This window comes from Haliaeetus albicilla, chromosome 10, assembly GCF_947461875.1.
Source record: "Haliaeetus albicilla chromosome 10, bHalAlb1.1, whole genome shotgun sequence".
Lineage (NCBI taxonomy): Eukaryota > Metazoa > Chordata > Aves > Accipitriformes > Accipitridae > Haliaeetus > Haliaeetus albicilla.
Window position 1 is genome coordinate 23814481 of NC_091492.1, and position 23041 is coordinate 23837521.

At 60.7% G+C, this 23041-nt stretch overlaps 1 protein-coding gene across 5 annotated transcripts; it reads left to right on the forward strand.

Moving 5' to 3' along the window:
- Positions 1 to 942: 942 nt before the first annotated feature.
- Positions 943 to 21346, forward strand: NDRG4 (NDRG family member 4). Of its 5 annotated transcripts, none has more exons than XM_069794014.1 (17): positions 943 to 1125; positions 5025 to 5116; positions 5601 to 5645; positions 12421 to 12526; positions 13795 to 13915; positions 14190 to 14252; positions 14459 to 14519; positions 14831 to 14917; positions 15007 to 15063; positions 15442 to 15545; positions 16053 to 16109; positions 16207 to 16258; positions 16992 to 17039; positions 17281 to 17316; positions 17511 to 17562; positions 18230 to 18268; positions 18914 to 21346. In XM_069794014.1, the coding sequence occupies exons 1-17, from the start codon at positions 1089 to 1091 to the stop codon at positions 19066 to 19068; spliced, it is 1212 nt and encodes a 403-aa protein (XP_069650115.1). In that variant the 5' UTR covers positions 943 to 1088; the 3' UTR covers positions 19069 to 21346. The 5 variants fall into 5 exon arrangements, with proteins under 5 accessions (XP_069650115.1, XP_069650116.1, XP_069650119.1 ...); XM_069794018.1 differs by lacking the exon at positions 943 to 1125 and adding an exon at positions 3124 to 3230; XM_069794015.1 differs by lacking the exon at positions 18230 to 18268 and having other exon boundaries at positions 947 to 1125.
- The last annotated feature ends 1695 nt before the right edge of the window (positions 21347 to 23041 follow it).

Below are 23041 nucleotides of genomic sequence, written 5' to 3' on the forward strand. Positions count from 1 at the left end.
CCTGCTGTGGGGACACTCATTGCACATGTCCCACTTATCCTGGGACCACCTGGGCCCCTTGACCATGACCATCCTATGCCCAGGGCAACCTGCACCCCTGTGCTCCAGAGGACCCCCAGGTCCCTTGTCATCCTTATTCTTGTTCTTGGATACTCCCAGGCCCTTTGGCCTTCATGGCCCCACTCCCCGGGACTCCCTAGACCCCTTGGCCATAATAGCTCTGTCCCAGGTATCCTTGTTGCACAGGTCCCCTCTTGTCCTGGGATCGTTCCTGGGCACCTTGATCATCACCATCCCCTGCTCTTGGGGACTCCCTGATGCCTTGGGCATGGCCCCATACCGGGGTTCCCCAAGGCTCCCACCGTCCCCTGCTCCCGGGGCCCCATAACCACAGGGACCCCCTGGACCCATTAGCCATCATGGTCCAGCTCTGGGACCTCCATGGTTCCCTGCAGGGTGATGTGTGCCACCCCCACGCACAGCACTCCCTCTCCCATGCAACCCCCCAGCAGTGCTCCATCTCCCCTGTAACCCCCACAGCAGCGCTCCATCTCCCCTGTAACCCCCCCGGCAGCACTCCGTCTCCCCTGTAAACCCCCTGGCAGCGCTCCATCTCCCCTGTAACCCCCCCGGCAGCACTCCATCGCCCCTGCAACCCCCCAGGCAGCGCTCCATCGCCCCTGTAACCCCCCTGGCAGTGCTCCGTCTCCCCTGGAACACCCCCGGCAGCACTCCGTCTCCCGTGTAACCCCCCAGCAGCGCTCCATCTCCCCTGTAACCCCCTCCTCCCCCAGCCCCGGCCCGGGCCCATTGTCCTCCTGGAGCCCCCCCCGGCGCCGGCCCCGTTCCCGGCCCCGTCCCCTCCCCTCGGGCCCCGGCGAGGGGAGGAACCGGCCCGGCGGGGGCCGTGCCCAGCCTCGCCCCTGCGCCGCCCTGAGCGCCTCGCACCGGCACCGGCACCGGCACCGGCACCGGCACCGGCACCGGCTCCACTCGCTCCCCGCGCCGGGGCCCGCGGCCGCCGCCGCCCCCTCCCTCCGCTCCGCTCCGCCCCGCCCGCCGCCGGCGCCGGGACCCGCCGCCCCGGCATGAAGGTGCTCCGGCACAAGATCGAGCTGCTGACAGGTACGGCCGGGCCCGGCCGCCCCCGCTCCCCCTCCCCGGGCGTGCTGGGGACGGGGGGGCGAGGCTGGGAGGAGCGGGGCGCTGGCGTGATGGGGTTGGGGCCGGGGCGGGGGGGAAGAGCCTTCAGCCCCTGCCTAGGAGATGGGGCTGCCCCCCCTGCCCCCGCCGTTGCCTCTTCTCCCCGAGGGATGAGCTCCTGGGGGGAACGATGCTTTTTGGGGTGCGGGAGGTGATGCCTGAGGAGGTGCCAGGGCTGCAGCGGGGGAAGCCCAGCCTGATGGTGCTGGGGGGGGAGGGGGCAGCCTCCTGGCACGGGGGTCCGCCAAGCAGACAGCCAGGGTCGCGGCGGGGGGTGTGTGCCTGTGGGACTGCGGGAGCATCGCTTCGGTGCCTGCTCCTCCGCCGGCCTCCCCTGGGATTCTCCCCGCCGCCCGGGTGCCCCGAGGATGGGGCTGGGGCTGGGGAGGAGGTTGCTCTTAGCAACAGCCACTGCGAGACAGCCTGCACCCCAGCAGAGCCCCCCGCTGCCGCCACCGCCCCCCGAACCCGGGATGCTCAACCCCTGCATCAGTGGCACTGGTGGGTCTTGCGCTGTGGCCTGTCCGCTCCTGCGCTCCCCAGTTGGACCACACTGTTAGGCTGGTTTGTGGGGGCTGCTGGGGTGCAGAGCTGTGCCCCCCCATGGGGGCAGAGCAAGCTGTGGATGTTTATCCTGCACTGGCAGGGCGGGAGGTGGCCCAGGCTGTGTCACACTGGGGTTTTCCTCCACCTCATCGCGGGTCCTTCGCGGTCCTGCTCGGGGGACGATGCTGTGGGCATGCTTCCATGTCTCGGACTGGGCTGCAGGTTCCCTTCCTCCCTCTCCCTGCCTCGCTGGAGGTGGCCTTGGCTTCGCTGCCTGGCAGGGGCCAGCCCTTCCTCCTCCAGAATTGCTTCCCTGTCTGTCACGCACTGCTCAGCCCAGAGAATCCGTGCTGACATCCTGTGGGTGCCACGTCTGCGCCAGGGCAGGACACAGGTGGTCAGTGAGGAGACTCCTGTGAGGCTGGTGGGTCGTCCGAGGGACCCCTGCCTTCTGACCAGGCACACTGCCCAGTGTTAAACCCTTTCCACAGCCTCATGGTGATGATGATGATAATAATAACAATAATAATAATAATAATAATAATAATAATAATAATGATAGTGTATTTCCTTGCCATGTGCTGGTTCTCCTCCAATAAGCCAACACTGGACTGCAGATCCCTGGGGAACGTAAGCCAACATGGCTGTTTCCATCCCTGTCTATATATGCAGTGCCAGGGCCCTGGCAGGGCAGAGCACTAGTCCCAAACAGAGCATTAATGTCGTGCTGGGTTTGGGACTGATATGGGATTAGGGAGGAGGCGTGTGCCAGCTGTGCCCAGGAAATGGTGGCACCGCAGTGGGAAGGCAGAGTGGGAGCAGAGATGGGTGCGCTTGGGGCGGCACCCTGGGGATGGGTGCTGTTGGGGAGCATTGGGCAAGCTGGAGTGAAAAGGGCTCGTTGCCAGCCAGCCACATGCCCCGGTGTGCGATGGGAGCCAAATTGTTTTGGCTAGGAGACCTGGAGCCATGGCTTCCTCACCAGCCCTCCGCAGTGACAGTGGCCCACCAGGCTGGGTGACACTACCCACAGCCCCACTGCTGTGCTGGCAGGAGCAGGGACGAGGGTACCTTTGGAGTGCCATGGGAAGCAGAGCACCCACGGGAAGCTGGCAGCACGGCTGTGATCCTGCTCGCAGACTGTTGCACCCATGGGACTCCCTGACATGCCAATCCCTCCTCCATTCCTGTGCTCAGCACCACTTTAGGTGACCATCCATCCTGCACTGAGGATGCTGATTGGCACAGGGCTCTGCCACGTCCCTTCTGAGCCAGCTTTCCCCCCCACCACGCAAGCAAGGTCACAGGGCCTTTCCTCATTGCTCGGCCACCCTCCCTCCCATACTAGCTGGAGGCTTTAATTAATAAAGGCATTCACCATACACTAAGTGCTGTTCCCAGCCACCCTGGGGCTGCGGCCACACAGTGGGTTGGTGTGGTCGGCGTGGGACACTCCTGCTCTCTTCCAGACCCAGCTACCGGTGAGGCTGATTTTCCTCCCATTTTTTAACCCTGGGATCATGCCCCAGGGGATCGCGGGGTTGCTTGGTTGGTGGCTCTTCAGGCTGCATCATCTCGGCTGTGCTGGTGGGCTGCAGGCGAGGACTATCCCCTTGTGGAAAGCCATTTCCCCAGCAGCAGCCCAGCCTGGAGCAGCATGCCCCAGACGTGTGCCTCTCCATGGGGCTGTCGGCACCTCTTCCCGCTGGAGTTTTGCACGGCCCCTGGTGCAGCGGGACCCTCTGCGCAGGGGGTGACACGGAGACCCCCGATGCTGGGTGCCGGGAGAGTGCTGGGAGGCTTCATGGTGGTGTTTCTCCCTCCAAACAGTTCTGGTTTGTTGGATGGCTCCCAAGGAGCAAAGCGAAGTGCGGTGTCTGCAGAAAGCAGCCAGGTGGCATAGCCTGCTTGGTTTTTGAATGGAAAACCCAGTTGGATGAGCAAAAGCCAGCTTTGGAGGGGAGTTTATGACCAGCTCCCGTACTCCTGGTGGCCTTGCAATGCTCGTGGCATTGCTTGGCCTTTCCACATGGACAACCTGGGTTGACCCAGGTTTGAAGGTGGACAAAGTGGAGCAGGCTTGGCCAAGGCTGTGAATGGACTGGGGTCCGTGCCTGCTGCTGTGCTAGCGGGGTCCCTTATCACCCCCGGTATCCCCAGGGAGATTGCAAAGAGTGGGTAGCCAGTGGAAGGGATGTGGGACTGGTGCTGGCCCATTCAGAGCAGCAACAACTCCTCCGAAGGCTTGGCCTTGGGGAAGGGGTGGAAGCAGAGGCTGCGAAGGCAAACGCCTGAGGACTGGATCCTGCCTGAGCGCAAATAATCCCCTTGCACTGGGACCTGCCAGTTACCCACCCCGTCTATACGCAGGGGAGCCTGGATTGTCCCGTGTCCCCCTTGTCTGTCACCTTCTGTGTGCAGCCAGCTGCTGGGGGCACAGGCATCCCCTTGCTGCCCTCTGCTTTCTAAGCTGGGCTCATGCCTGTGGGTGTTTTTGGAGGTGCTGGCATTGCGGGGGTATGAAATCCTGGTGCCGTGGTCAGCAGCATCCAGTCTCATACCTCTGCTGAATGGCAGCTCCATGGTGAAGTCTGTCCCTGCAAGCACTGGGTCTGAGCTGCCAGCTGGCCAGCACCTGTTTCGCAGGCAAGGAGAAGAGTTTAGGAGTCAAGGCTTCACATTTTGTTTTCTCCCATCATTGCAATACAAACTTCAGGCTGTCTCTCTGCTCCCCTGCTGCTCAGAGCATCCCTCTGCCTCCCAGCATGGCTAACAAACATCTCACCTCATTCTGGCTGTGCAGGGAGATCTTCCTCTCTCCCACCTGTATCTGTCTGCAGCCTAAAACCAGCCAAAACATCGGATTTTCTCTCTCTGACCGATGCTGGAAGCTGGGGTGGGAGTTGGGATGCTCTTGCCCTGGATTGAGTGCTTACAGGGGCGACTGGCATGGACAGACCAGGTTGGTCTCCCAGTTTGCCTAAGACCATGCCTTGGAGACAGGTCTGTCCTTAACTGGGAGAACCGGACCTGGGTGGGAACTGGGAGCTGAGCTCCTCCAGGCACTGCCTGCCCCCTGCATGCTTCCAGCTCCCAGCGGAGGGGCTCGCTGCGGCCTCCAGACAAGCTGAAGCACCAAGTCCCCGTGGTAGATGGGTGGAGTGATGATTTGGGTCCCGTCCCCATGAGGAGGGAGTGGGAGGCTCCAGAGGCCTGGGGCGAAGGGAACCAAGTCAGGTCCCCAGGAGCACTGACATCTCCCTTGCCCTGGGCAGGGCTGCTGCTGCAGGAGATGACCATGGCAGGGCTGCATGAGCTGCGCTTCACCGAGGAGAAGCCACTGCTGCGGGGCCAGGATGCCGAGCTGGTGAGTCCGGTGACTGCACTGGCTCCAGCTCCTGCACGTGGGGTGCCAGGACGTGGGTGCTTAAGTGGGAGCTTGTGTGTGTGGGGTGTGTGTGCTGATATTGGGTACACGTGTGTGCCCATGTGTTGGTATTCAGTGCATGTGTGTGCAGACGTGTGCTGGTATCAATGCACCTGCATGGGTGAGCACTGGTTCTGGTTTGGTGTGATGATGTATGTGTGTGAAGATGTTGCAGATACATGCTAATACACACTTGTGTGTGTGCACACGTGCAGGTAGTGCATGCACATGTGTGCGGGTATTGTAGATGTGCGTGTATGTGTGCACATGTGTGGACATCGTGTCCCCCTGCAGCCAGTGCTGCCCCAGGGAGTGGGTGCTTGTGGTGTCAGGGGACTTCATGAGTTGGGTGGGAGGAGGGCACCACAGGAGTGAGGGATGGCGGGGGGATGTCTCTGTCCCTAACGGCTCCTTCTCTCCCCAGGAGAACTCGGATGTCTTCCTCTCTGCTGTGGACACGGACTGGAAGGTAGGACCAGCCATGAGGGGTGCCCCCCACCTCTGGGTCCTACGTGGAACAGCAGCCTGCGGCTGGGGAATGCTGCAGGGCACTGAGCGGACCCAGGGGTGTTGCTGTCCCCCCCTTCCATGGGGATGCAGTGCCTGGTCGGTGTCTGTGCATGGGGCTGCACGTCCATCGTGGTCCCCGGCAGGAGGGGACAGGGGACAGGGGGGGGTTGCTGCCAGGCATGCTCTGTGTTGGTGCTCGGATGTGGCTGGCGGGCACTTGGCGATGGGCCCGGGACAAAACCTCTTTAAAGCAGGCGATTTCTTCTCAGAAAGGCCGAGCTGCTTTTCCAGCTCCTCTACCATTGCTATGGCAATGGTTTCCCGGGTGATGCCAGCTCCCTGCTTACATAAAGATGTTTGAAAGCCTCTTTCTTTTTTGGAGGGCTGGGGCATTGCCTCCCCATACCACCCACCTCTCTTGGAGAGCAGGGCCCCTCTGCTGCCCGGGCTGGCGCCTGCCCACCTTGTACCTCCATTTCGCCTCTCTGGAGGAACCCCATGACATGGCCTTGGGGCTCGCAGGGGCTCAGGTCCTGCCTGGCTCCTGTGTTGGTCTTCATGGCTCTCACACCTCTGCCCGAGCTCATCCCACACCAGGTTCCCCCTGCAGAGACCAGGGTGCCGGTAGATGGGGAGGGAGGGTAGTGGGGCTGCCAGACCCCAGCTTGCTGCCTGTCCCTCTCCCAAAGCATCCCCCCACCCAGGGGACACCAGTGACCGACTTCAGGTCGTATGTTGCTGCTTTGCCAGTGGCTGGACTGCCAGGAGTGTGGGCTTGGGTGGTGCTGGCTGAAACAGCAGCAGCTGCAAGGATAAAATAAATCTGGATTTCATTCATTCTGGGAGAGGGGCAGGGGAGCCCAGGTCCCCATTTTGGCAGACCCAAGGCAGTGCCCAGGCTTTTGGGGCTGTCTCCATCACCTGTGCGGGTGGCAGGGTGCAGCCGGTCAGGGAGCAAGGACTTTTGTCAGGATGCTGGGCAGCAGCTGCTGTGGTTCACAGGGTAGAATTCTGGTGGCCCTCTTGGAGGCCACAAAATTATTCAAAAATGGCAGTGGTGGAAAAGAAATGCCGCCCTTCCCAGCAGCTCCAAAGCTGGTGAGATGCTGGGGTGGGGAGAAGCAGGCTGTGCGGGTCTGGGCTGCTCCTTGCTCTGCTTGCTCAGGGTCCCTGTTGACCACTGGAGAAGAAACCAAACCTCCTGGTGTCACTGAAGTGAGGGCGAGGAGGGAGAGGAAGGCAAGGAAGAAGAGGGAGGCGGCAGTGACAGGCTGCCCAGAGCTCCCCGTAGTGCCACAGGCACCAGTATGACTCTCACTCAGCTGTGCTGGGGCAGGGCTTGGTTGGCATGCAGGGGATGTTAAAGAGCAATGACTCTCCTAGGACAATTTTTGCATGCCAGTATTTCAGGGACTGGCCCATGGTGACGCTGAACTGTGTCCCCAGTGGTGCCCAGGTGGAGCGGTTCCGGACGGCAAATGCCACAGTGATGCACCTGCATGCCCTCAGTACCTAAAAAAAATGAACTGGGCAAGGATCAAGGTGGCTTTTCCCAAGCCAGCCAGGCCCTGTGCCCTCTTGGTTCCCTTCCAAGAGTCTCAGGGTGGAGATGGGATGAGCTTCCCAGGCTGTGTTGGGGCAACCCCCTCCTTCCCCGCCCCCCAGCGCTTTGCAGGTTGGTTTCCTGCAAAGGCTGGGGGCTGCCTGCCCTTCCTTGGGGAGATCTTACCCCATTTTCTAGGCTCATCTTCTTGGGTAATTCAATCCAGCCCCCAGCTTCTCTTCACTGTCCCTCTGCTCCTCCCCAGAGCCAGTTGCTGCTCCCTTGCCAAGATGCTGTGGCCTGGCTGGGGGAGCAGGGATCCCCCACTGCTGCTGCCCACCGAAGTAAAGCCCTTGGGGCTGCTGGCATAGGCCAAGGTGCAGGAGTGCGGGGGGGGCAGGTGCCTCTGCCCTGAGACCTGGGCGCCCTGGCCCTGCTGGAGGTCTGGGCCACCCACCAGGTGGATGGGCTAGTAGCCAATAGGGTGGCGATGCCATCTGATGGCATTCAAGTGGAGCCAGCCTTGCTCAGCCCTCCCATCTCCCTGCTGCCCTTTTGCATTCACGTCTTACTTCACCTCAGCTTTTCCACCCCTTCTCCCCTCTATTTTGCCACCTTCTGTCTTTTTTTGCCTGCTCATGCCCCTCTGCATCTCTTGCTTTTTCCTGGAGGCTGTGGCTACTTGTACTCTTTGGCTCCACAGGCAACAGGGCTGAGGAAAGCAAAAATGGCACCCAGATCCACAAGCGGCTTTGTCCCTGTGCCAGGAACCACCTGGGAGCAGGGCTTCCCTCTCACACATGGTCCTTCGTTAGCAGAGATGCATCTCTCTAGGCTTGAGTATGAGCTCCCTGTAGGACAAAGCAGTGCAGAGGAAAGCCTCTTTGGTGGAGGCAAGGTGGATGCCATCCCTCTGCCTGCCTGTCTGTCTGTCCTTTCTCCCATGTCCAGAGCCACTGGCTGCCCAACCCTGACTTGTTTGCAGGACACTCCTTTCACTGGCTCCCCACCAGCTCTGGGTGATCATTTGTCCAGGTCAAGGAAAGGGCTGTCCGCAGGGAAAAGTCACTCAGCCCTCATATTAGACATCAGAGACTCCACAGGAACGAGCCTGCTGGGTGAAGCCAAGGACATGGGGCTTTGCCATGTGGGGAAGCCCGTGCATGTGCTGGTGACAGCAGCTGGACCGCCTCTGCCCATGGCTGTGGTGTGTGCCAGGGCATGGAGGAAGCAAGCTGTGGTGAGCTGCCGGGGTGGGGATGATGCAGAGGTGATGGCAGGCTCCAGCTGGCACGGAGCATCCCTGTGGTGGGCAGGGAGGCTGGAGGGTCCCTGCTGGATGCTGCCCTGGTCCAGCACTGCCACGTGGCTCTCCAGCCCCTTTGGGCAGGCGCTGGAGGGACCGCAGGACTCTCTCGCCATCCATGATTGCCCAGCTTTGTGTGCTGGAGCGGCTCAGGTACCAGTTGTGCTGAGCTGGAGAGTGGTGCTGGGCTGGGCAGGGGTGGTCAGGGTGCAGGGGGAAGGCACCCAGGGCCTCCCAGCGGGGCTTTTGGGGCCTTGGCAGCACAAGGCCGTCTGTGGGTGCGAGCTGCAGGCAGATGGACTCACCCTCTCGTGAAGCCTCACTGGAATCAGGGCAGAAACCATCTGCCTGCACACGTGGGAATACACATGCATGTGCGTGTGCATACAGCACGCGTTGGCCCAGGGACAGGATCCAACCCCTCGGCACTGCTGGGTTGTCTTTTCTCCTGCCTTATTTACTTGCCACTGGTGACGTCCAGACTGGGGCTAAATCCTGCATATCCCCTGCATGCCAGCATCCCGCAGCAGGTGGGATGACCATGCTACTGGGTAAGGTAACACAGGTACCCAGGCAGTTTTCACATGTGTATATGCACGTGCCCCTCTGTGCACAAGGTTCTGTGTGTGTGCAGGTTGTTGTGCATCCATGGGCATGAGTGATGGCCATGGCATACACGCTAAGCACATGGGAGAAGGATGCAGCAGGTGTGCTCCTTATATGCACATTACCATGCACATACACGCACAGCAACATGTACCCATACAGACACACAGGGGCCAACCCCATGTGGGTATGCACAAGCATTTCGTGGGGTGCGTGTGCTTCAGCATGGGTCATTGTATTTTTTTTTCCAAAGTTTGCATGCACAGACGTGGGGGGACATGGTTTTGCCTGGCCCCTGTGTGTCTGTGTTGGTATGTGTTCCTGTGCATGTATGTGCATGGTCACATGCGTATGCGGAGCATGCCTGCTGCATCCTTCTCCTGTGTGTATAGTGTGTACCCATGTCTGTTCGTGGGGGTGTGTGTGCTTTCTGGTGCATGTGCGTTGCTGCAGGGCCTTGGTCTGGGTGGCTGCAGGCTCAAGCATGATTCTGCATGTTTGCGTGGGGCTGGAGTCACACGTGTGTGCATGATGGGTGCGGGGGAGCATTGCTGGGCTCTGTCGTGATGCTGCTGTGTGAGTTGCAAGGGGTGCGAGTGCAACCCTGTCCTGGCACCCCTGCCTGTCTCGGTTTGCCGAAGGAGGGAAGATGGAGCAGGTACCGCACGGTGCGAGACGTTTTTTCTTCATAAACAAGGGTGCTTGAGGCCAATTGGAGCATGAATAATTCCCGTGGCAGCCAATGGCTGAGTGCTGGCTCCATTGCAGCGCTTGCCCGCAATGGACGCCAAACCTGCCGGGGCTGCGCGTCGCATCGAGGGGGAAGGGAGAGGGAGGGCTTAGCGCAGGGCTGGGGCTTCGCTATAAATCGAGGTGAGGGGCTGAGCCAGCGCAGAGCTCTGCTTTGCCCCAGCCTGCTGCACTGCTGTGCCCCACGCCAGGACCCCGTGCTCGGCCCACCCTGCCTGCGCAGCCTCGTCCACCCGGTTCCTCACCATGCCTGAGTGCTGGGATGGGGTAGGTACCACCATTCCTGTGCTTGCTGCCCTCCCTTCCCAGGGAGTTTTGCCCCAGTACCTCCCCTGTTCACCCAGGCTGGAGCTTCGCACCCAGCAGGGCTTGGCGTGGGCCAGGCAGGCGTTGCTGCCGGGAGGTTCCTGCTGCTGGGGAGCTGTTCCTTCCCCAAGCCCCACTGCCGCATCCCTGACATGCCGCAGATTTCGGGGACGCATTGTCCTTGAGCATGTCCTCCCCGAGCCCAGCAGAGATGCTGTGCTGAGGCTGAGGGTGAGTGAGCACAGCTGCAGCAGCTGTGAGCTGTGCTGGGGCTGACTGCTGATGGGGGAGGAGGCATGCTGCCCCTTCCCCACCCCCAGAGTTGCAGAGGGAGAGGGTCTCTTCCTTTGGATGCCTTCTGGCCTCTGTGCTGACGGCAATATCCGATGGCAACAGGCTAGTGTGGAGGGGGGTGAGCGAGGTGGGAGCACTGCAGTGGCAAGCGGGTAACCTGGACAGGGCTGGGGTCTTTCAGGCAGCTATGGGTGCTGTGACGCCCGCACCCCTCCTCGCTGGGGCCATGGGTTGTCACTGCCCCCCCCCCCCCCACCTCACTGCCTGCATCCCCTGCATCCCTAGCCTCTCCTCCTCAGTGAGCATCCCTGCGGCAAAGGGCAGGGCTGTCGTACCCAGCGATGCTGCAGAGGCTGCGCCACGAGCAGGGATGTGCCTGCCGTGTGTTTGGGGGGTGGTAGCAGTGCTGGGGAAGGAGCTGCCACCTTGGGCATGTGATTTTGGGGTGGGATTGGAGACTGAGCTGTTGGGGCTGTGATGGGGACTGTGGGCATGGTGATGGCAAGGAAGCAGCCCTGTGCCCAGGATCAGACCACATGGATGCCTCCTGCTCTGTGACGTGGGGTCAGGCCCTTCCTCTGCCTCAGTTTCCCCATGCATTGTTGCAGGGCAATGTCCCTGCTCATCGCCTGCTGCCTGATACAGCCCCGGGGAGTGGAAGGACAGCTGATGAGGGCTGGGGACAGCGTGCCCTTGGGGAGCCGAGCACTGTCTCCACAGAGCCCTTGAGCTGCCCTCGGGCGCTGCGTCCCCCCGGGGACAGTGGATCTCAGTGAGGGGAGGCACTGCAGTGAGGAGATCCTGTCCTCATGCGGTTCCTCCCACCTGAGGCCCGTGTCCTTCAGAGTCCTTGGCGGTGTGCAGCCCATGGGAGCATCCTTGTACCCGCTCCCCTCCCTCTAGTCCATCCATGGGGCTGCCAGTACCCGCACCGAAGACTGTGCCGGTTGGGCACCTTGCCAGCATCCCCTGCCCAGCCCTGCTCGGCGTGTGATGCTCCTGCACCCGCCAGATCCCAGCTTCGAGGTCACTGCCAGTGGGCTGGCTGGCAGGCATGGGTATCTGGAGGGGATCCCTGGTCCCTAGGCAATGCCTTGGTCAGCACCTGGGCATGCAGCCTCAGTTTCCCTTGCTGGCTGGGGACAATGGCTGTGAAGGTGAGGCTGGAGCCCTCCCAGCCAGGGAAACTGAGGCACAGGGCAGTCTTGGTCTCTGTATGGGGGCACAGCCATTTCAGACCAAGGGATTTTAAAGTTACTTTAGCTGTCATTTTGGAATCAGGCTGCAGCATTTCCTGGGGTGGTGTCCAGGGTCTGACCTCTGCCTGTTTGTCCCAGGCACAGCGAATCCAGGCCAGCTAGGCCGTGCTGTGATCCCCCACCCTGTTGCCAAAAATCCCTCAGTCTCAGGCCCTCAAAGATCTCCTGTCCCATCCTGTGGTCCACCTGTCCTGTCCCTCAATCCTCCTCTCCCAAGCCCTCTTAGATCATCCCATCCCATCCCATCCCATCCCATCCCATCCCAAACCTTTATCCCTTGATACCATCCCATGATACACCTGTCCAATCCTAAATCCTGTTATCCTATTGCAAGTCCTTCCTTCATTCCCTTCCTTTTCCTTCTCTTCCCTTCCTTTTCCTTCCTTTCCCTTTCTTTCCCTTCCCTTCCCTTCCCTTCCCTTCCCTTCCCTTCCCTTCCCAGGAAGCCAGGTCAGTGGAGGCTGGGAGCATTTGTATGTGATTTGTCCTGCCTTCTGTCACCGCTGAGATGCCCAAAGCTGGGGTTTTTCCCATGATGGCTGCTCCTCCTTCCCTTGTGCTCTCATGACACCCAGCCACCTGGGGAAGCAGTGGTGAGGGGTGGGATGACAGGGCAGGAGAGGATGTCTTGGGGCAGGCAGGTGTCATCCCATCTCTCCTGTTCCCCCAGGAACATGACATTGAGACCCCCTACGGGCTGCTGCACGTGGTCATCCGGGGCTCACCGAGGGGAAATCGCCCGGCCATCCTGACATACCACGATGTGGGCCTCAACCGTGAGTGCTGGTCCCTGGGCCATGGGGTGCAGGGGCAGGCGGGAGCAAGCCTGGGGCTGCACAGGGTGCCAGGATGTCGGCCAAAGCCCCTGGCTCAGCTTATTTGCCTCTTCCCATGGAGGGTCCCGGGGCTGCACTGGGTCTCCCCAGGCATCTGAAAGCACCAGGAGGGTTTGGACGCTCAGCCGAACCCAAAGCCTGGGCCAGGCACAGCCAGGAGTTCTTGCCCACCCCAGTGCTGGCTGTCCACCCGCCCACGCCAGGCAGGGATGGGACGTAGGGGATGCTGGGTCAGTCCCCGCCGCCGCTGCCAGCCTGTTGGTATTCAGAGCACGGACCTGGCTGGCAGCAGGGCATGGAGGGGGCTGAAGGTGACAGGGAATATCAAGGAAGAAGGGACCCTGAGGGGCAGGGAAAGAGGGATGCTGAGCCGGGGCTCTGGATTTGGGGATGCTCTGCTCTCTGTTAGCCTGCAGCCTTGGACCTGCACCCCAGACCTCTTCCCCGGGCTGTGCCCCCCGGGTAAGCCAGGATGCCCAGTGCCCTGTGAGCAGGGAGAATCAACTCCCCTTCCACTGGCGGCTGAGGCTGAGTCACTGGCATGCTACGTGAACTGCCTCTCCATCACAGCAGCACTCTTGTGTCCAGGGATGCATCATGTTGGTTGCAATGGACCTTACAACCTGCCTCACCCCCACATTTTGGGAGGGATGGCCCAGCACCGATGCCATGGGTGGCAGCATCCTCCAAGCCCCGGCAATGGCTATATCCTGCTGCAATGGTGGTGGCCCGTCCACAGCAGCGCTGAGGCTGTTTCTTTGACTGTTTCCAAGCAGGGAGATTTGCAGCCGTTTCTCAAATCCCATGTTTGCTTGAGCCCTTTCTGGGAATTTTAGATAGGGCCGATAACACTCTGGGCTGCTAATCCCACTGCCTGCTGGGTGGTCCTGCAGCTCCGGGCTTTGCATCCCCCAGCCCCATCCCTCCAAGAAGACGAGGCTCACCCAAACTCCTCATCCTCCTGGCTGTGTCCGTCCATCCCCATGCCTCCCAACACCAGTAGGGATGCAGACCTTGCTAACAGTGGCTGTGGTCTCTGCTGTAGGGACAAGGAGCCTGGAGGGAAAGGGATAGGAGGGCTTTGATGGCATGTCACCTCCCGGCTGAAGGGCAGTGGGAGGGCAGGCAACCTCTCTCCATGCTCCCCTGGCCCACCAGGCCCCCGTGCTGGGGTGTTTCGTCTCTGATCCCTGCCTGCCCTTTGACAGACAAGCTTTGCTTCAACACCTTCTTCAACTACGAGGACATGCAGGAGATCACAAAGCACTTTGTGGTGTGCCATGTGGACGCGCCGGGCCAGCAGGCAGGAGCCTCGCAGTTCCCTCAGGGGTAGGTGCCAGCTTTGGGGGCTCACTCTGCCTGCTGGGATGTCACCTCCCTGCCCACTGGGTTGTCACTGCTTGGGCAGTAATGCCCTGCCTGTCGGTCTCTCTGAACTGTATCAAAGCCTGTGGCAGCCAACTGGCCCAGGGTGGTCAATGGGGTGGTTTGCAGGTGGGTGGCATTTTCCCTGCCCACTTTCGGCAGCCCAGCTGCCCTGTCCCCAGCCTTCCCACTCTGCGCAGGTCCCATAACCGCTGTCCTGTGCCTCCCTGTGCCACAGGTACCAGTACCCATCAATGGACCAGCTGGCTGCCATGTTACCCAGCGTGGTGCAGCATTTTGGGTGAGTCAGCCTCTCCTCCATGGCTGCTGGCTGAGGGTGCTGGGCAGGGAGATGGGCAGGAGGCAAGGGTTTGGGGCTGGGGGAATTGTCCCTGTAAGCTGGCACCCTGCATGTCTTCTTGTGCCCCAAACTGTGGGTGGAGCAGTGCCCCAGGCAACCCATGCTGGCACCCACCGTCCCTCCATATGCACCTCTCTGCTTTCCAGGTTCAAGTACGTGATCGGGATCGGTGTTGGGGCAGGAGCCTACGTGCTGGCCAAGTTTGCGGTGAGCCTGGGGCTGGAATGGGCTGGCCCTGAGCTGACTGTACCTGCTGTCAGCCTGGGGCGTGGGGAAGAGTAGGAGCTGACGCCCCTTGGCAGGCTGTGCTGCTGTGAAGGTTCCTGGAGGGCCAAGGGGCCAGGATGGCAGTGCCTTGGCCATGGTAGCCAGGCAGTCTTGCCACAGGTCTCCCATTGCTCCCAGGACAGGGCCATGTCAACCCTGTGCAATGCCTGTGCAGTGGGCAGTGGTGCTGGTGGGGGGCTGCCCCTCAGTCTCCCTTTCCTGCTGAGCGTCATCCCTCTTGCTCACTGCAGCTCATCTTCCCCGACCTGGTCGAAGGACTGGTCCTCATGAACATCGACCCCAATGGCAAAGGCTGGATTGACTGGGCAGCTGCCAAGGTGAGCAGGGCCCCATCCCGTCCCTGGCAGCTCCCTGGGGCATGAGCCAGCCACGGCGGAGCTGTAACTCCCTTGTGCTCCCTCCACAGCTCTCTGGCCTCACCAGCACGCTGCCGGACACTGTCCTGTCCCACCTGTTCAGCCAGGTAAGGGCTGCGCATCCTGCCGGCCCCCTGCCACCAGCCCCCTACCCAGCATCCCAGCTGGGTCACCCGGGCTGTGCCCTGCCCTGCCTGCCGGGTGCCACAGTGCCACTGGACCTGCCCCATGCCCAGGGATGGAATTAGCCAAGCCCTGCCTGCTTCCCTCCTGCCTGATCCGGGGATTAGCCTCGATGAGCGTGCGACTCATGCCCGCATCCTGCCTGGGTGTGCTGCTTGCAGCACCGCTGTGCCCAGCTGCATTGCCCAGCACCCTCCTCCTCTGCCCCCCTTGCTGGCACAGCATGGGCAGGCCTGGGGGAGTGGGGTGTCTCCACGGCACCCAGCAGCACCTGCCCTGATCTCCATCTCCTGCTGGCACAGGAAGAGTTGGTGAACAACACAGAACTGGTGCAGAGTTACCGGCAGCAGATCAGCAGTGTGGTGAACCAGTTCAACCTCCAGCTCTTCCTCAACATGTACAACAGGTGAGCACCCCTGGTGGCCCTGCCAACAGGCTGCCCCCCTGTCTGCACCAGGGTGAGGGGCTGCAGCGCTGCTGGGTGGCCCTGAGGGCACCATGGGAACCCTGACCCCTTTTGGGTGCTGCCATCACCCTCCGGTGCAGGCAGGCAGCAGTGCAAAGGTGGCCACCAGTGCTGGCCAGGGATGTGGAAGTGGTGGCACCTGTGCCAGAGCCTTACCATGTCCCAGGGCCCATGGCTGCACAGGGTGCTGGCATAGGCCTGGAGAAGGGGGCAGAGATGCTGTCCCATGTGTACAGGGGGTTGGGAGCATTGCTACTCTGCATCCCGTGGTGCAGGGTCTGCTTGGGTCATGGCAGAGATGGCCATGGGGTCCTCCATCCACAGGGTGCCAGGACAGTGGGGCTGGGTGCTGCTTTCCAGAGCTGGCAGTGCCCCAGCTCTTGTGCTATGGCATTGGTGGCAGCACCTGCCCATGGCCTCACACTGGCCCTCTTTTTCCTTCATCAGCCGCAGGGACCTGGACATCAACCGGCCTGGGACTGTGCCCAATGCCAAGACGCTGCGGTAAGAGTCGCACTGGCATGGCATAGGGGAGGTCCCAGGGCAGCGGAGTCCACCCAGGCCAAGCCCTGACTGTGCTCCTTCCTCCTCTCACTTCCAGCTGCCCTGTGATGCTGGTGGTCGGAGACAATGCACCTGCTGAAGAGGGGGTGGTGAGTGATGGGGTAGTGTCTGCGGGGTGGCACGCAGACCGTGCCCACGTGTGGGTGTGCTCATGCTCACTGCCTGCTCAGACACACGTGAGGTCCTGTGTGCGGGAGTGTGCTGATGTGCAAACCTACCTGCTCGTGTGAGCGTGTGTGCATATGCATCTGTGCATGGTTGCCACACCTGGAAAACCTCCCCTTCGTCATATGCCCAGACATGCTCACAACATGCATGGTCTGATGTGTCGACACACCCCCTGCTTGGCCATATGCACCCAAAGAGCTGCTAGCACACGCATGTGCTTGCACACATCCACATGGTTGTCCACGCTTGCACAATCAGCCTCAGGTACTGTGCAGGTGGCCACATCTGTACATAATGTGTAACTGCATGCACACACCCCCCACCTCCAGCACATGTACCTCTGTGCATATGCACATGAGCACACTTGTGTGCTTGTACACGTGTGTGATACACAGGATGCCTCACCAGCCGCTCTCCCCTATCCTTCCAGCCCCCATCCTTGCCCAGACACTGCCTGGCAGGAGGAAGGTCCCCTCTGTCCCATGGCAAGGGATGGTGGTTCTGCAGGCTCAGGGCTTGCCTAGCACCCTATCTCCACCTGGCTGGGGTGGGATGTGCCAGCTGGAGTGCCATGGGCCAGTAGCAGTACCTGTGGGCCACTTCTGCCAGGCTCAGGGCACCCCAGGGTGCTAATATCATCCCTCTCACCTGCAGGTGGAGTGTAACTCCAAGTTGGATCCCACCAACACCACCTTCCTGAAGGTAGGTGGGTGGCAGGGGGCAGCTGGGCGGTCCCTCCTGCCCATGAAGTGCCCCATTGCCCTCTGCCCCAGGGTTGCAGGGTGTCCCCATCTCCCCATTTGAGGCCCGTCCTGGCCACAGGGCTGGGGACAGGTGGGGAGAGCAGTGTGGCCCCAGCAGTGGCATCCTGCGAGCAGGTACCAGGGGACAGGGTGGGCAGCAAAGGCACCCTCCCATACTAAGCAGGACCTTCTCTCTGCAGATGGCTGACTCCGGTGGGCTGCCCCAGGTCACACAGGTGAGCCCTCACAATTTCCCCAGTTAACTGGGTACACTGGGCCCTGAGACATGCACGGGTTCTGTCCCTGGCTAGCAGGGGATGGGCTAAGGTGGGCATAGGGGTCTTTGGCAGGGGCTGCCAGAGGCAACTCAGGGCTAAGTGGGGATCTCGGCCCTGGTGCTGCCTCAACTCAGCGTGCTCTCTCCCTGCAGCCTGGCAAGCTGACCGAAGCCTTCAAGTACTTCCTGCAAGGCATGGGCTACAGTGAGTGCCAGGGCTGGGCAGGGGGCTGGCACATGCCTGTGTGTGCACATGTGTGTGTGCCTGTGTGTGCGTGTGCTGACCCTGCCATGGGAGAGAAGCCTGGCACCCCCGCGTGCCCATCCTGATGGAAAGCTGCACGTGCGTCTGTGGCGTTGTATGTGCAGGTGCACAAGATGTCTATCTGTGCATTCGTAGGGGTGCGAGATGTGCAGGCTCTGTGCGCACACAGATGTGTGTACAAAGGCTCTGTGTGTACATACGTGTGTGGACAGGATCTCTGTGCATGCACGCACACTTACATGTCTGTGGGCATGCACAAGCAGGGGCTGTGTGTGCACACAGACGTGCAGAGTCCACGTGCACAAGTCTGTGTGCATATGTGTGTGCATAGGTCCATGGGCACGTGTGTGTGTATGTGTGTCTGTGCAGGTCTGTGTGCGTACCTGTGTGTGCACACATGTGAAGGTCCACATACACACGTGTGTGTTTGCAGGTCCACATGCACATGCACATGTGTCTGTGTGTGTGCAGGTCTGTGTGCACACGTGCAGTTCCATGTGCATGCACACGTGGGGCTGGGCAGGGGCTCCTGGCCCCACGGAGCGGCCAGCACAGCTGACGCTCTCTTTCTGCCCTCCCTGCCCTTCTCCCGCTCCACCCCTGCCAGTCGCCCACCTGAAGGATCGGAGGCTGAGTGGAAGCACAGGTACCGCTCAGTGCTGCTCGGCCCGTGCCTGCTGCTGCATGGTGCCCGCCTGGCCTGTGCCCTCGAGCTGCCTGGGCACCTTTGGGAGCAGCCTGGGTGCGGGGCTGGCCTTCCCCAGCCAGGTGCCCTCTGCCCTGCTCCACTTTGCCTGAGATGGCACCCTGAGCCGGGTCTGGGGGCTGAGAAAGGGCATTCGGAGAAGTCCCCCCCGATGCAGGCACAGTCTCGGCAGTGTGCCCACTGTGCTCTCCTCCAGCCAGCCAGGAGCTGTGCCTGCTGGGCATCCTGGCTGGAGGAAGGTGTCACCTTCCTTGCACACACTGGGGAGCCAGGAGAGCTCCCATCCCGGCTCACTTCTCTGCAGTGTGACGGCCAGGGGTCCCCACTGCCTTGTGCTCAGTGGTCACATGCCTGGGAGATGTGCCTGGCACATGTGCCAGGGCACCCTATCCCTGCCCTGCTGTCCCGTGCCAGCCTGGAGCTGCTCATGTTGTCACAGCACCGCATGCTGCAAGCTTGTGCCTGGGGTCATTCGCATCGGGGAGTGGGACCGGCGGCTTTGCTTGTGTGAGGCAATGTCGGCTCAGGTCCTTCTGGCTTTTGGGGGGAGTTGAGCACCCTGGCCATCTCTCTGTACCCGTGCAGTGCCATCCGCCAGCATGACCCGCCTGGCACGCTCCCGCACAGCCTCCCTCACCAGCGCCAGCTCAGTGGATGGCACCCGCCCGCGTGCCTGCACCCACTCGGAGAGCACCGAGGCCATGGGGCAGATCAACCACACCATGGAGGTATCGTGCTGAGGTCCACACCCGCTGCCGACGTCTCCTCCAGAGCCATCTCCCATCCGTCAGCATCCCGCCAGCACCCACCTGCCCCGTGGACATCCTCTACCAGGGCCCTCGCTCCTTTGGGATCGATTTGTCTTCTTTGCTGTTGGCCTCATCCCTTTGTCTGGTACCGGAGAAGGAGAGGGGCTTCACTTCACTGCCTCCTGGCTCCGGCTCCTGGCTTTGTCCAGCAGTCACACATGGTTCTGCATTGGTCCTCACCCTCCCTAGCACTGGCTTGGCCCTGGCTTGGGAGGGTGGGTGGCAGGGGGACAGTGCCAGGATGAAGGAGCAGGACGGGGTGGTGAGATGGGGACAGGATGGTGCGATGGGGCAGGACAGCAGGCTGTGGGCAGAACAGCAGGATGTGGAGAGGACGCAGAAGGTAGATCGGTCCCCCAAGGTCAACCGACGGCTGGCCAAGCCAGAAGGAGGACAAGAACAGGGAGTGGTGCTCACTGGGAGGTCACTGGGCCCTTCCCTGGGGATGCAGCTTCCATTTCTCCCTGCTGGCCCTCCCTGGGGAGAGCTAGCATGGGATCCCCCAGCACACCCAGGACCTGGTGTCCCAGAGCCAGCTGAGCATTGTGAGAAATTGCACCCCAAACTGTCCTCTTGCCCTGGTCATGTACCCTGAGGGCTGCCCCAGGGCAGGGGTAGAGGGCTCAGCCCTGCTCCAGAAGCCATCAGGGCAGGAGGGTGGCATGGGCGTCCCGCTGCCTCTGCCCACGCCCTCGCCCGCGGTGGCACTTCCTTGGTCCCTTGTTGCAAGAAGGACAGCCACCACCTGCCACCAGAAATGCACTGGAGGGGGAAGGGGGGCTGTGTGCCCTGGCTTGCTCTGTCCCTGCCACACCGGCAGTTCCACTCGCAGCTCTTGGGCTGAGGCCGCCAGGGCTCAGAGGCCACCGGCTTTGGGGACATCACATGGCAAATCCCCCCTCCAGTTTCGCCACAGCCCGTGGGTGTCGCTGCAGTGGAGCCATTAGCAATAAGATGAGACACTCCTCCCCTGCAATGCTGGGGAGCCCTCAGCACTCTCTGCCCTGCAGGGTGCATCACTGCAAGGTGCTGGCAGTGTGGGGTGACCCATGGAATGTGGGGAGCACCCCAGTGTCTGGTTCTGCCCACAGGCTGGCTTTGCCCACAGAGCTGGCCAGACCCACCATGGCCCCCCCGAATCCACTCCCTCCCCAGCATCTTGCCTGCGCACTGAGCGGGGTGTCTCTCAAGGGCTTGGCTCCCCCTGAGCCGCGGGGCCCCATCCGGCCACCAGCTACAGGTGGATCCAGCCTCCCGCGCTCGGCACGGACAGCCGCGTCATCGCGTAACCCCACCATCGGCCACCCAGCCTCTGCTGCTGTCCCTGGCCCGCCCCCCCAGCAGCAGAGCCCGGCTCCTCCTGCACCTGGGGTGAGGGAGCCCCTGGCTCTGGCGATGGGTGCTCAGGTCTTTGTGGGTGGTCCGTGGGGAACCCGAGCAGGGACCTGTAAGGGACCCACTGGGTGCCACCATCTGGACGAGCAGAACCAGCCCACTGGGAGCAGGTCCCACCCAGCGCCCCAAAAGCACTTGCCCCCTAGACCCCGTGCCTGCTGCCCAGCAAGGGGCACAGGTGTCCCAGGGCTACCAGTGAGTGTATGAGGGCTTTTGGCCCTGAGACCTGTGCCCCACCCAGCCCCTCCCACATTGAATGGCCACCCCAAAACACCAGTGTCCCCATTTGTCCCCCACTTTGTTCTGCCGTGTGCTTCCTTCTCAGTGTGACTCTGAAAGCTATGTAGCTCCTTTTTACTGTAGATACCGCTGCGATCTCTTGTTTTCTCAGCGTGTCCTTCCAGATGATATATATATAAATACCTATACATAATATATATAAGGGTTTGTCCGGTCCCTGACCTCTTTGGGTTCATTCCCCGTTGTATTCTCATCCAAGCGGTGCTGTGTGGTTCCGCTGGAGGTGGTCTGGCCGTGCTTGCCTTTGGTTCCTCACCTTGGTTTTGTTGGTTGGTTTACTTTTCCCTGGTGGTTTGTTCTTTTGATTTTTGTTGGTTTTCCTTTTTTCCCAGTCACAGCGGAATTTAATGCATTTTTCAGTCTGAGCGCAACCTGGTTTCGTTATGGCGGCATCAAGGCTGCAGCACTCACGAGACGGCAATACGTAAACCGGATTTAACTAACTTGTTGCTGTAGAGAGGATTTACTGTGTTGGAAAAAAAACAACAAACTAATAAAGATGTTAAGAACCTGCTGTGCTCTTTTTAACATGCTGCAGGGAAATGGGTCTGAGCCCATCCTGGGCCTGCCTGCAGAGATCTGGCAGGCAGGGAGAACAAGGGGGACACCTTGGCCACCAACCCCACCAGGGGCTGCACTGCTGTGAAAGGGGGACCAGAGAGGAGCCCAGGACCCCAGGGTGCATGTGGATGGGAGCTGTGGGGTGCTTCGGCTTCAGGGCAGCCATAAGCAGAGTGCCCCATATCTTGGGAGTGGATGGAGACTGGAAAGATGCCAGTTGTGGCCCAGCGAGGTTGGATCCAAGGGGTGTCCACTGAGGGAGGAAAGACCCGTGGCTGCACAACTCTGGGGATCATCAGGGTCCTCAGGAGATCCAGCCTCCCTGTCCTCTTCCAGGACTGCAGGCTCCCTGTTTGTCTCCCTATCAAGGTCTGAATGTCATGGGCCACAGCCCTTTCTAAGTGCATGAAGCCTTCTCTCTGGGAAGGATCCCCTCCCTGCATCCTAGCCTCATCCCTGCTCCAGTGTGTCAGTGTCTGCCTTGTACTGGTCCCAGTCCCTGAAGAGGGGCCCAGAGCCAGGGCATGGAGGGAGAGTGACTCTGTAGTCCACACACATGGTTGCCTGGGGTGTGTGGAGAAGAGCCTGGACACGGGATGGAGTGCAAACTGCCAAGACTGAGCTGAGATGTGGGCAGGCAGCCTGGGAGCCTTTCTTGGCTGGTTCAGCTGGAGGGTTCTGCTGGTTTCCCTGCCTTTGGTTCTTCCTCTGTCCTGCTCCAGCCTTGAGGCTCCTCTCTTGCTGGCCCCTTTCCTCTTCTGCTTTGGTTTTGGCGGCCTCCCTCCTGCCCTTTCTTTCTCTTTCCAGCATTGGGCTCTCCCTCCTCTGATCTTGGGATCTTCTCTGGCAGGGATGTCTATTTGGGCCCCACTGTCTGCTGCCCCGAACCCCCACCCCCTGCCGGGGTGAGCCTCATCTGGGTGGAGGGAGACTGGAATAGTCCTGGTGGGGCTGGGATGGGTTGTCTCCTGCCTGGCTGTAGGACTGGAGACCATTGTTGTGGTGTCAGGGCAGCTGCAGCTGGGATAGCTGAGCTGCTGGGATTGGAATGGCCATATGAGGACTTGACTATGGGCAGAAATCTGTGCCATGCCACTAGCCCATTATTGCCTCCATCGTGAATAATTATCTGGTACTGCCTGCTTACGAAAGAAGGCTGTTTATCTTCCTCCCACTGCGTCCAACATGAAGCAGTTTGCATGATGTACCATGTCAGCCAGTACATCCTCCTGTCCCACAGCACAAAATGGGGTCATCATACTGCCCACCGAATGTGCCCACTGGCTATGTAGGCAGCCTGGGACAGCTGTGCTCTTAATGAAAGCAACTTAGTTGAGCACCAGGGATACTGTCACTACATATAGCTATATACTGAGGGAGATGGGAAAGATCTTCATTTGACCAGGAGATCTGCAGGCATAAATGTAGATAATTCTGCTAAATTAAGCAAGTGATACGACTAATTACTGGAACGAGAACATCTCATCATGCAAGTTTCCGGTGAAAACATAGGAACTTAGGGAAAGAGTTGAGCTGGATTTGAGCATCTTTGCTCCTGAAGTGGAGGAGTCTATGCAGTCAGTACAATGAACTCAACTGAGAACAAGTTCCTCACTGAATCTAGGCAATGGTCTTACCATAAAGTGGG